General features: G+C 45.7%; 1 protein-coding gene across 1 annotated transcript; it reads left to right on the forward strand.

Moving 5' to 3' along the window:
- Nucleotides 1-1,675: 1,675 nt before the first annotated feature.
- PAF1 (PAF1 homolog, Paf1/RNA polymerase II complex component) lies at nucleotides 1,676-11,125 on the forward strand. The gene is made up of 14 exons (XM_063433214.1): nucleotides 1,676-1,768; nucleotides 4,787-4,816; nucleotides 4,887-4,979; nucleotides 5,058-5,179; nucleotides 5,256-5,322; nucleotides 5,470-5,571; nucleotides 7,617-7,722; nucleotides 7,921-7,989; nucleotides 8,066-8,169; nucleotides 9,410-9,526; nucleotides 9,659-9,787; nucleotides 9,899-10,004; nucleotides 10,369-10,450; nucleotides 10,588-11,125. The coding sequence occupies exons 1-14, from the start codon at nucleotides 1,722-1,724 to the stop codon at nucleotides 10,974-10,976; spliced, it is 1,563 nt and encodes a 520-aa protein (XP_063289284.1). The 5' UTR covers nucleotides 1,676-1,721; the 3' UTR covers nucleotides 10,977-11,125.
- Nucleotides 11,126-12,095: the final 970 nt, after the last annotated feature.

The following is a 12,095-nucleotide window of genomic DNA, read 5'->3' on the forward strand; positions in this document are numbered from 1 at the left end:
CTTCAGAAGCTTTGCAATTTTAAGAGTGCTGCATCCCTCTGCAAGATATCTCACTATTTTTTACTTTTCTGAGCCTGTCAAGTCCTTCTTTTGACCCATTTTGCCAAAGGAAAGGAAGTTGCCTAATAATTATGCACACCTGATATAGGGTGTTGATGTCATTAGACCACACCCCTTCTCATTACAGAGATGCACATCACCTAATATGCTTAATTGGTAGTAGGCTTTCGAGCCTATACAGCTTGGAGTAAGACAACATGCATAAAGAGGATGATGTGGTCAAAATACTAATTTGCCTAATAATTCTGCACTCCCTGTATAACCCACGTATTCTATAACCCACGTACGATATAACCCACGTATTCTATAACCCGCGTACGATATAACCCACGTACGATATAACCCACGTACGATATAACCCACGTATTCTATAACCCGCGTACGATATAACCCACGTACGATATAACCCACGTATTCTATAACCCACATACAATATAACCCACGTACGATATAACCCACGTACGACATAACCCACATATTCTATAACCCACGTATTCTATAACCCACGTATTCTATAACCCACGTATTCTATAACCCACGTATTCTATAACCCACGTACGATATAACCCTCGTATTCTATAACCCACGTATTCTATAACCCACGTACGATATAACCCACGTACGATATAACCCTCGTATTCTATAACCCACGTATTCTATAACCCACGTACGATATAACCCACGTATTCTATAACCCACGTACGATATAACCCACGTATTCTATAACCCACGTATTCTATAACCCACGTATTCTATAACCCACGTACGATATAACCCACGTATTCTATAACCCACGTACGATATAACCCACGTATTCTATAACCCACATATTCTATAACCCACGTATTCTATAACCCACGTACGATATAACCCACGTATTCTATAACCCACGTACGATATAACCCACGTATTCTATAACCCACGTACGATATAACCCTCGTATTCTATAACCCACGTACGATATAACCCACGTATTCTATAACCCACGTACGATATAACCCTCGTATTCTATAACCCACGTACGATATAACCCTCGTATTCTATAACCCATGTATTCTATAACCCACGTACGATATAACCCACGTATTCTATAACCCACGTACGATATAACCCACGTATTCTATAACAATATAACCCACGTATTCTATAACAATATAACCCACGTACGATATAACCCACGTATTCTATAACCCACGTATTCTATAACCCACGTACGATATAACCCACGTACGATATAACCCACGTACGATATAACCCACGTACGATATAACCCACGTATTCTATAACCCACGTATTCTATAACCCACGTACGATATAACCCACGTATTCTATAACCCACGTACGATATAACCCACGTATTCTATAACTCATGTAGTGGGGTTTTCTCCATGAAGCACCATAACCACTGCAGAGTTCTGGGTTCTGATTTTACTGCCCCTTTAAATAGAAGCCCTGGGTGTCCATGAACCATGTTTTATTATTCTCTATTAATGTGACTGACAGACACTGGGCCTCAAGGATACACTGAACTACATTTCCCGGCATGCCCCGCCTGCCCTCCCTCCATTGGCTACCCGACATGCTCTGCGTCAGCGAAAGGCTCCTTCCTGTCTGCTCGCAGTGGGCGGAGTTCCCGTGGAATCTGACTTCCGGCCGCAGACATGGCGCCGACTATCCAGACACAGGCCCAGCGGGAGGACGGACACCGGTATAACAACACAGGCACCCTGTATAACGCACAGACACCCTGTATAACGCTCAGACACTCTGTATAACGCTCAGACACCCTGTATAACGCTCAGACACCCTGTATAACGCTCAGACACCCTGTATAACGCTCAGACACTCTGTATAACGCTCAGACACTCTGTATAACGCTCAGACACTCTGTATAACGCTCAGACACCCTGTATAACGCTCAGACACCCTGTATAACGCTCAGACACCCTGTATAACGCTCAGACACCCTGTATAACGCTCAGACACTCTGTATAACGCTCAGACACTCTGTATAACGCTCAGACACTCTGTATAACGCTCAGACACCCTGTATAACGCTCAGACACCCTGTATAACGCTCAGACACCCTGTATAACGCTCAGACACTCTGTATAACGCTCGGACACCCTGTATAACGCTCGGACACTCTGTATAACGCTCGGACACCCTGTATAACGCTCAGACACCCTGTATAACGCTCGGACACCCTGTATAACGCTCGGACACCCTGTATAACGCTCAGACACTCTGTATAACGCACAGACACCCTGTATAACGCACAGACACCCTGTATAACGCACAGACACCCTGTATAACGCTCAGACACCCTGTATAACGCTCAGACACCCTGTATAACGCACAGACACCCTGTATAACGCACAGACACCCTGCGTAACGCTCGGACACCCTGCGTAACGCTCGGACACCCTGCGTAACGCTCGGACACCCTGCGTAACGCTCGGACACCCTGCGTAACGCTCGGACACCCTGCGTAACGCTCGGACACCCTGCGTAACGCTCGGACACCCTGCGTAACGCTCGGACACCCTGCGTAACGCTCGGACACCCTGCGTAACGCTCGGACACCCTGCGTAACGCTCGGACACCCTGCGTAACGCTCGGACACCCTGCGTAACGCTCGGACACCCTGCGTAACGCTCGGACACCCTGCGTAACGCTCGGACACCCTGCGTAACGCTCGGACACCCTGCGTAACGCTCGGACACCCTGCGTAACGCTCGGACACCCTGCGTAACGCTCGGACACCCTGCGTAACGCTCGGACACCCTGCGTAACGCTCGGACACCCTGCGTAACGCTCGGACACCCTGCGTAACGCTCGGACACCCTGCGTAACGCTCGGACACCCTGCGTAACGCTCGGACACCCTGCGTAACGCTCGGACACCCTGCGTAACGCTCGGACACCCTGCGTAACGCTCGGACACCCTGCGTAACGCTCGGACACCCTGCGTAACGCTCGGACACCCTGCGTAACGCTCGGACACCCTGCGTAACGCTCGGACACCCTGCGTAACGCTCGGACACCCTGCGTAACGCTCGGACACCCTGCGTAACGCTCGGACACCCTGCGTAACGCTCGGACACCCTGCGTAACGCTCGGACACCCTGCGTAACGCTCGGACACCCTGCGTAACGCTCGGACACCCTGCGTAACGCTCGGACACCCTGCGTAACGCTCGGACACCCTGCGTAACGCTCGGACACCCTGCGTAACGGCGCGGACACCCTGCGTAACGGCGCGGACACCCTGCGTAACGGCGCGGACACCCTGCGTAACGGCGCGGACACCCTGCGTAACGGCGCGGACACCCTGCGTAACGGCGCGGACACCCTGCGTAACGGCGCGGACACCCTGCGTAACGGCGCGGACACCCTGCGTAACGGCGCGGACACCCTGCGTAACGGCGCGGACACCCTGCGTAACGGCGCGGACACCCTGCGTAACGGCGCGGACACCCTGCGTAACGGCGCGGACACCCTGCGTAACGGCGCGGACACCCTGCGTAACGGCGCGGACACCCTGCGTAACGGCGCGGACACAGTCTGCGTAGTGTGAGCAGACACAGTCTGCGTAGTGTGAGCAGACACAGTCTGCGTAGTGTGAGCAGACACAGTCTGCGTAGTGTGAGCAGACACAGTCTGCGTAGTGTGAGCAGACACAGTCTGCGTAGTGTGAGCAGACACAGTCTGCGTAGTGTGAGCAGACACAGTCTGCGTAGTGTGAGCAGACACAGTCTGCGTAGTGTGAGCAGACACAGTCTGCGTAGTGTGAGCAGACACAGTCTGCGTAGTGTGAGCAGACACAGTCTGCGTAGTGTGAGCAGACACAGTCTGCGTAGTGTGAGCAGACACAGTCTGCGTAGTGTGAGCAGACACAGTCTGCGTAGTGTGAGCAGACACAGTCTGCGTAGTGTGAGCAGACACAGTCTGCGTAGTGTGAGCAGACACAGTCTGCGTAGTGTGAGCAGACACAGTCTGCGTAGTGTGAGCAGACACAGTCTGCGTAGTGTGAGCAGACACAGTCTGCGTAGTGTGAGCAGACACAGTCTGCGTAGTGTGAGCAGACACAGTCTGCGTAGTGTGAGCAGACACAGTCTGCGTAGTGTGAGCAGACACAGTCTGCGTAGTGTGAGCAGACACAGTCTGCGTAGTGTGAGCAGACACAGTCTGCGTAGTGTGAGCAGACACAGTCTGCGTAGTGTGAGCAGACACAGTCTGCGTAGTGTGAGCAGACACAGTCTGCGTAGTGTGAGCAGACACAGTCTGCGTAGTGTGAGCAGACACAGTCTGCGTAGTGTGAGCAGACACAGTCTGCGTAGTGTGAGCAGACACAGTCTGCGTAGTGTGAGCAGACACAGTCTGCGTAGTGTGAGCAGACACAGTCTGCGTAGTGTGAGCAGACACAGTCTGCGTAGTGTGAGCAGACACAGTCTGCGTAGTGTGAGCAGACACAGTCTGCGTAGTGTGAGCAGACAGACATGCACTCTGTCCATATAAAATACACACATACTCCATATAACCTAATTATCCAGAGCACCCACTCTTTGTAATGTCCCTCCCATATATAGAACACTCATTGATAGAATATGCACCGCCAAACCTTCCCTGTATAATGCACAAAATTAAATAGACCCTTTACTGTGCACACAATGATTTGTTATAGTGTATGTGACCTTTAAATTTCCTGTTTCTCGTGCTTTTCAGGTCCAGTTCTCATCGGACCGTCCCAGAGAGGTTGGTGTATTTACAGGGATGGAGGGCTGCCTAAAACAGCCTTGTTTCTGACATTGTGTATATTTTATAGGTCAGGAGTTGTATGCCGAGTAAAATACTGCAACACGCTTCCTGATATTCCCTTCGACCCCAAATTTATCACTTACCCATTTGACCAAAACAGGTGAGCGATATAGACGGTAGGATTTGGTTTGTATGCCTTTCTTATATATTTGTAATTCTAATCACCGTTTTCTCACAGATTTGTTCAGTATAAAGCCACATCTTTGGAGAAACAGCACAAGCATGACCTGCTTACTGAACCTGACCTTGGTGTAACTATAGATCTAATTAATCCGGACACCTACCGAATAGAAAGTGGAGGTGAGTGATTCTCTTCAATGAATTGGGAAGGGGATTCAGATTGGAGAAATACTTGCTCACATCTGCCTTTTTGCAGGTATCCTTGACTTGGCAGATGAGAAACTTTTAGAAGAGGAAATTCAGGCACCAAGTAGCTCCAAACGGTATGTTTTACCCTGTGCTGACATGGCCATGGCTCCCACAACTAATGGGGATTAAGTATAAAAAGTGACATCATGTATTGTGAGAAAATATTGTGCCTAATTCTCCGCCTTGCGCTTTGACACTATCTCAAACACTTCTTTCCCCAGGTCCCAGCAGCATGCTAAGGTAGTGCCATGGATGAGGAAGACTGAATATATCTCAACAGAGTTTAACCGATATGGAGCCTCCAATGAAAAACCAGAAGTCAAGTATGTTTTTTTTTTTTTTTTTTTTTTATATCAATATATATTTTCTATCTAATAGAATTCTTTTATTGAAATGAAAAGCATAACACGTGCAACCATCTACTTTGAAACAGACTGTTAACGAGGTAGCTTGATGGTATTCTCAGTTAGTGGTATAGTGCAAGTGTTTAATATTGAACCGCAATAAAACAAATCACCACCACTTATTGACCATTAGTAACCAGTGTGTTAAAAAGCAACAGACTCATTTCTGAACTAAAAAAACAAAATAATCTAATGGTAAAGAGGTGACATGTAGTTAATAATAACTAGTATTTATATGGCGCCTTTCTCCCAGTGCACACGCTCTCAGAATTAACCAAATCGGCAGCTAAATAGTAATAGATGTTATTACCGAATTCATGGAACTCTAAACAAATTCATTATTTAAATTCTATTTTCCTAAATGACCACTGGTCCAGTATGTGGGATGTACAGTGTGCTATAAAGAGGCTAAATTGTGTATGTGAAAAATGTCATTCAAAAATGTTATTGTTACGTATATCCTGAGATATTATAAACTGATTGTGGCGGTAAGTCTTGTGATTACCCCAACAAAACATTTCTAAGGGACAAAAACAAACATTTGTAGAAAATACCAGACATCAGTATATCACTAAAGCGAGAAATGTCAAGAATTCAAAGTGAATTTCAAGTTTAAGGCCAAAATAGACATTGTGTAAAACGTCTCCATTTACCAATGCATCTGGTTTGGCTGCTTTTGCCTTAAATGTACAATTCACTTTAATGTCTCGACTATTTTCATGTTATTGCGTAACCCAGTATGGTTTGTGAGTAAGTCATTGGATACTATGGGTATGTGAATATAAGCAGATCTTGAATTAAGTGTGCATGACATCCACTGTATGAGTAAAATTTAGTGTTCAATAAACCTAAAACCATAACAAGTATTTACACTCCCATTCTTGTGTTGATAATCAGTCCTGAAGCCTGTTTGGTAGAAATCCAAATGTATTTTTCTACCACAAGATGGGAGTGTTGCACCATTTAGCTGATCGGTATTAAAGCAAGTCTATAAGCAGTAATTCATATACACATGTCCCTATTTGAGGATCAGCTTTATAAGCAGAAAAATTGTAATTGAAAAATAATGTAACATTTTGCAGCTTACATTGCAGTACACTACTCTGTCCTGTCCTAACGTTTAAAAACTAAGCGGGTTACATATAAATTGGTTTATTCTTATCCCTCCACTCGGTTTCACAGTATCTTCATAACATGTACATGACTGGACAGAATGCAAACTCACCCCTGTGTATTTACACAAATTCCCCACACAAAAGCATCCCTTAATTCCACCCGCTTCATATACACAGACTACTTGTCTCCTGCTCTCCCTGTAATTTAGAGTTGACCGGTGAGACAAAGAAACTTTGAATTAAAAGGACACTATAGTCACCAGAACTTCTACAGTTTAATGTAGTGGTTCTGGTGGCTATAGCCTGTCCCTGTATGCTGAGCTCTGTAAAGGATACCTTTTCATAGAAAAGGCCATGTTTAAATTGCTGCCTAGGAACATCTCTAGTGACAGTCACCCAGACGCCCCCACTAGAGCTGCTTCCTAGCCCAGCGCTCGGCATGGAGGCGCTGAACCCTCCCAATAGAGATGCGTTTTGCCACACATGCGCAATACCCTCCCAATGCTTTCGTATGGGAATTAAATTGGCGTTGACTGAGCTCATCCAGTTGTCAGCCAAAGTGAAGAGCACACTCTTGTTACTTCAAAATAAGCAAGATTTCTTTTTCCTGCTCTTATATCTGCACACTATGCTGGCACGATGCATTATGGGGCTGGTATAGAAATGTTTTTTTCCAGGGCTGCTTTTCATTCCCAGTCCGAAACTCTCTGCTAAGCTGATGTGCGCACACTTGGTATCAGAAGCTAAATTCTGTACACATGCATTTGTGGTTCTGAATTACTCAGGACTGTGAGAGGAATCTGTGTGGGTATAATCTATTACACACAAACCATTCTTGTGTCTGTGCAGGATCGGGGTGTCTGTTAAACAACAATTCACAGAAGAAGATATCTACAAGGACAGAGACAGCCAGATCTCTGCAATTGAGAAGACATTTGAAGACTCTCAGAAGCCGGTAAGTGAGATTTGCCTAGAACGTGGGGAGGACAGAGGCTGTGAGTGATTACAATTAGAGGTAGGAGCAAGTAGTTCTTGGCTCAATGACAGTACAGTTGGGTAAACTAGGTGCAGTTTGGAGCTTTTTGTGTGTTGTTTTTTTTTTTTTTTACTTTTTCAGAACTAATCTTTGATTTATTTTTTTGTACATTTCCAGATTAGCCAACATTACAGTAAACCCAGAGTTACACCGGTGGAAGTCATGCCAGTCTTCCCAGATTTCAAGGTAAGGATTGCTGACTACTTGGCTGCTCTGGTAAACAATGTGACATTCCTTTAACCCTCTGTCCTGCCGTCTGCAGATGTGGATTAATCCATGCGCTCAGGTCATCTTTGATTCTGATCCAGCTCCTAAGGATTCACAGGGATCTGCTATTTTGGATATGATGTCACAGGCAATGATCAGGTGAGACTGGCCAAGTGCAGGTACCAACTTTTTACAGAGATAGAAACAAAAATGTTTTTCTTTTCAGTTGCTCAGTGTCCTCTCTATTCTGAAGCTATTTAGATTAATCAAACTACTTTTCACAGATTAATAAAGCTAATGTGGAGTTTAAGCTGCAGTGCTGATGGCCTGGCTGATTGTGGGTCATTGCAGTCATGTAAAGTATAGTGTGAGCATCTCTCCTGGGGGCGGGGTCTAACTGCCAAGATGGCTGGACGCATTCTCCAATTGCTCTTACTAGTTTTCCATTTAAATCGCACTTTCCACTGTTGGTAATAACCAGGACAGCCTGCACATTTCTCGGCAATACGCTATAATTGTTCTGGTGACTAGTGTCCTTTTAAAGGACCACTATACTACCAGGAAAACAAACTTGTTTTCCTGGCACTATAGGGTCTTTAGGTACCCACCCTCAGGGTCCCACTCCTGCTGGGCTGAAGGGGCTAAAACCCTTACCTTTCTCCAGCGCCAGGCTATCTTGGCGCTGGGGAACTCTCCTCCCTCTGCCGATGTCGGCACTGAATGCACATGCGCGGCAACAGCCGCTCGCCATTCAAACCGTCCATAAGAAAACATTTCTCGAAGTTTTCCTATGGACGGCCAGCGTCTTGTCACTGTAATTTTCACAGTGAGAATTGCGGAAGCAGCCTGTAGCGGCTGTCACTGAGAGTATATTAACCCGAGTGTAAACATAGCAGTTTCTCTGAAACTCCTATGTTTACAACTGCAGGGTTAAAACCTGGGGGACCTGGCACCCAGACCACTTCATTGAGCTGAAGTTGTGTGGGTGCCTATAGTGGTCCTTTGACTATTTTTGCTTATATTTGTTATATTTGTTTATAGAGTTGTTCCTCTCTTTCTATACTCTCCCACTACATCCCAGTACCCAGTGGTACTATGCCAGCTAATCTACTGTACTATATCTTAGTTGGCTTTCTGCTGCATATAATACTCTTCTTAACCTTGTCTAGTACTTCACCTAAGTTGTGCTATGTGCTTGTCCTGTGTGCCTAGACCGGTATACCAAACCTGCTTTTTACTTTCCACTTTAAAAACTAGAATTGTGCCGGGATTTCATCTGCCATACACTGTAATGCTATGTACTATTGTTTGTCTTGCTATAGCAATTGTGTCATAGTAGGCATGTTTTGTAAATAAAGATTGACAAAAAAATAATTCTATCCTATTCTGTGTCTCCTAGGGGAATGATGGACGAGGAAGGCAATCAGTTTGTGGCATATTTCCTTCCCGGAGAAGAGACCATGAGAAAGCGAAAGAGAGATCAGGAGGAGGGCTTGGATTATATGGCGGAAGATATGTAAGTGGATGCACGTGGGTTTTTTTGTGAGGATGATGGCCCTTTTCAGACCAATGGCCTTTCTTTTAATGGTGATTGGGCTTTCCCAGAACTGTGTACACTAATCTGGGTAATGTTGTTTCTGCTCCACAGATATGACTACAAGATTGCCAGAGAGTACAACTGGAACGTGAAGAATAAGGCCAGCAAAGGATATGAAGAAAACTACTTTTTCATCTTCCGGGAGGGTGATGGAGTGTATTACAATGAATTGGAGACCAGGTAAGATCTCCGTGGAATCCATTGTAGGCTAGTAAAGCTTGCTGCAGGTTGGTGTCACTGATCAGACCTTGCTGGAGGCTGCAGATTACATGTTTCTTGTTTTCTATACAGAGTGCGTCTTAGCAAGAGGAGGGTGAAGGCCGGTGTGCAGTCTGGAACCAACGCTGTGCTGGTTGTTAAACACAGAGACATGAATGAGAAGGAGCTTGAAGCTCAGGTAGGCTTGGGGGCAGCTTGCAGGCGTTCACTAGGTTGGGAAGCCTTCAGTTCAGATTCAGAATACTTTGGGAACACTGAAGGTGTAAGCCAATAATTAAGTGGCAGTATTAGGGATGTGAATCTGAAGTTGAGATACAGCAGATCTTTGCTGCTGCCTTACTAAGTCCCCCACCCCTGCCCGTATCCTGCTGCAATCTTTCCCCACCATGTAAATAACACTTCCCTCGTCCAAACATGTGGCACTGGCTGACCAAGAATGCCACTTATTACAGAGTGTTCTTCTTTGTTTGTGTGATGAATTTCTCACGTGGTAGCACTTTACTTGCAAGGTTGACTCAATATTCCCCTTGTGGTTTTCTCAGGAAGCGCGGAGGGCTCAGCTGGAGAATCATGAGCCAGAGGAAGAGGAAGAAATTGAAATTGATCGGGACACTCAGGGCTCAGGTATGGAAATGACAAACAACCATTTCTCTCTGAGGCTTTCTTCTCTATTGTTATTTTCCCTTCTATCTTCCAAGTCCACAAGTCTTTTCTGAAGCTTTTTTTTACCTTGATTAACAATCTTGCGTCTAAATTTTCAGATGCTGAAGATGGAGAGAAGGGTAGTGAGAGTGAGAAGGAAGCCAGCGGCGGAGAGGCTTCGGGCAGTGAAAGTGAACGGGAGGAAGGAGCCGAGGACAAAGAAGACGAAGAGAAGGAGAGTAGTGAAGATGACAGAGCAGCCAGAGATAAGGAGGAAATTTTTGGCAGCGATGCGGATGACAGTAGTGATGACGACGATGATGAACAGAATGAGAGCGGGCAAGAAGAAAGTGGCAGTGAAGAAGAGGATGATGACAAGGGCAGAGGCCGCAGAAGCCGCAGCCGCAGTGGCAGTAGCAGTCCTTTTGGCAGTGAACATTCTCAGCAGGATAATGAAAATCAGAGTGGAAGTGACCAGGGATCTGCGTCCAGTGATGACAGTGACTAAGAGCCCCCACACCAGTCTCCGGTGTAAATAAGCTGCTGGGGCCAGCTAAAAGTGACTGTGACAAATCTTCTAGCCCTGACATAAGGCTTTCTGTAAATAAACAACTGTAAATTACTTTTAGTTCAATAAATTGTTTTTCTTAAAAGCCAGTATGTGTGAAGTTTCCTATAAATCAACTAATGGACTAGCTGAGCTCTTGTGTGGATAGTACTGATTAGCTGGTAGGTAAGGTTCTGTGGATTATCATTGACTTAGACCAGGGATGCCCAAAAGGTGGATCCCCAGATGTTGCATTACTACATCTTTGTAGTAATTTTTACTCTTTGCCTTGCGTGTTTTTGCATGCCTAGAATAATGGCTAGGCATCGTGGAATTTGTAGTTCTGTAGAAATCTGGGAATATACTTTTTGGGGAACCCTGATTTAGACAGTAGGCACACTTCTATAAAATGGTATTAATTTGGTGGAAAACTGTTGGTGGGGGGAGGAGGGAATTGGCCCTATCTCTGTGCACATAAAGCTGGTTTAAACTTCAGCCTGGGGAAGAAAGACCAATTTCTAAGTTCTCCTGTTACACATGGGTTATTCTAAATTAACTGATTTCCTGCAGATGGGAAAGGAACGCAAACATGTATTCCTGACTCAATAGTGTTAAAAAAAAAAAAAAAAAAACCTAAACTACCTTGCCCCCTAAATATAGTAAAATATCGCCTTTATTCCAGTCTGCTGGTGCTGGCTCTGCCTCCTTGGCTGACAGCATCAGAAGTTATCATTTTAGCCAACCACAATGCTTCACCATAGGAAAGCATATGATTGGCTGAGATTGTCAATTCTGATGATCTCCGCCAAGGAGGTGGGCTGGTGGCGGAGCCAAACACAGGCCTGGCCAATCAGCATCTCCTCATAGAGATGAATTGAATCAATGAATCTCTATGAGGAAAGTTCAGTGTCTGAATGCAGAGGGTGGAGACACTGAATGTCGGTCACACTGTGAAGCACTGACCCAGGAAGCACCTCTAGCAGCCATCTTAGTGACTGCCACTGGAAGTGTCCCTATTGTTATTTTAAGCACTGTCTTTTCTCTAAAAAAGACTGTTTACTGCAAACAGCCTGCAAGGAC

Source organism: Pelobates fuscus, chromosome 9 (assembly GCF_036172605.1).
Source record: "Pelobates fuscus isolate aPelFus1 chromosome 9, aPelFus1.pri, whole genome shotgun sequence".
In the NCBI taxonomy this organism is placed as follows: Eukaryota; Metazoa; Chordata; class Amphibia; order Anura; family Pelobatidae; genus Pelobates; species Pelobates fuscus.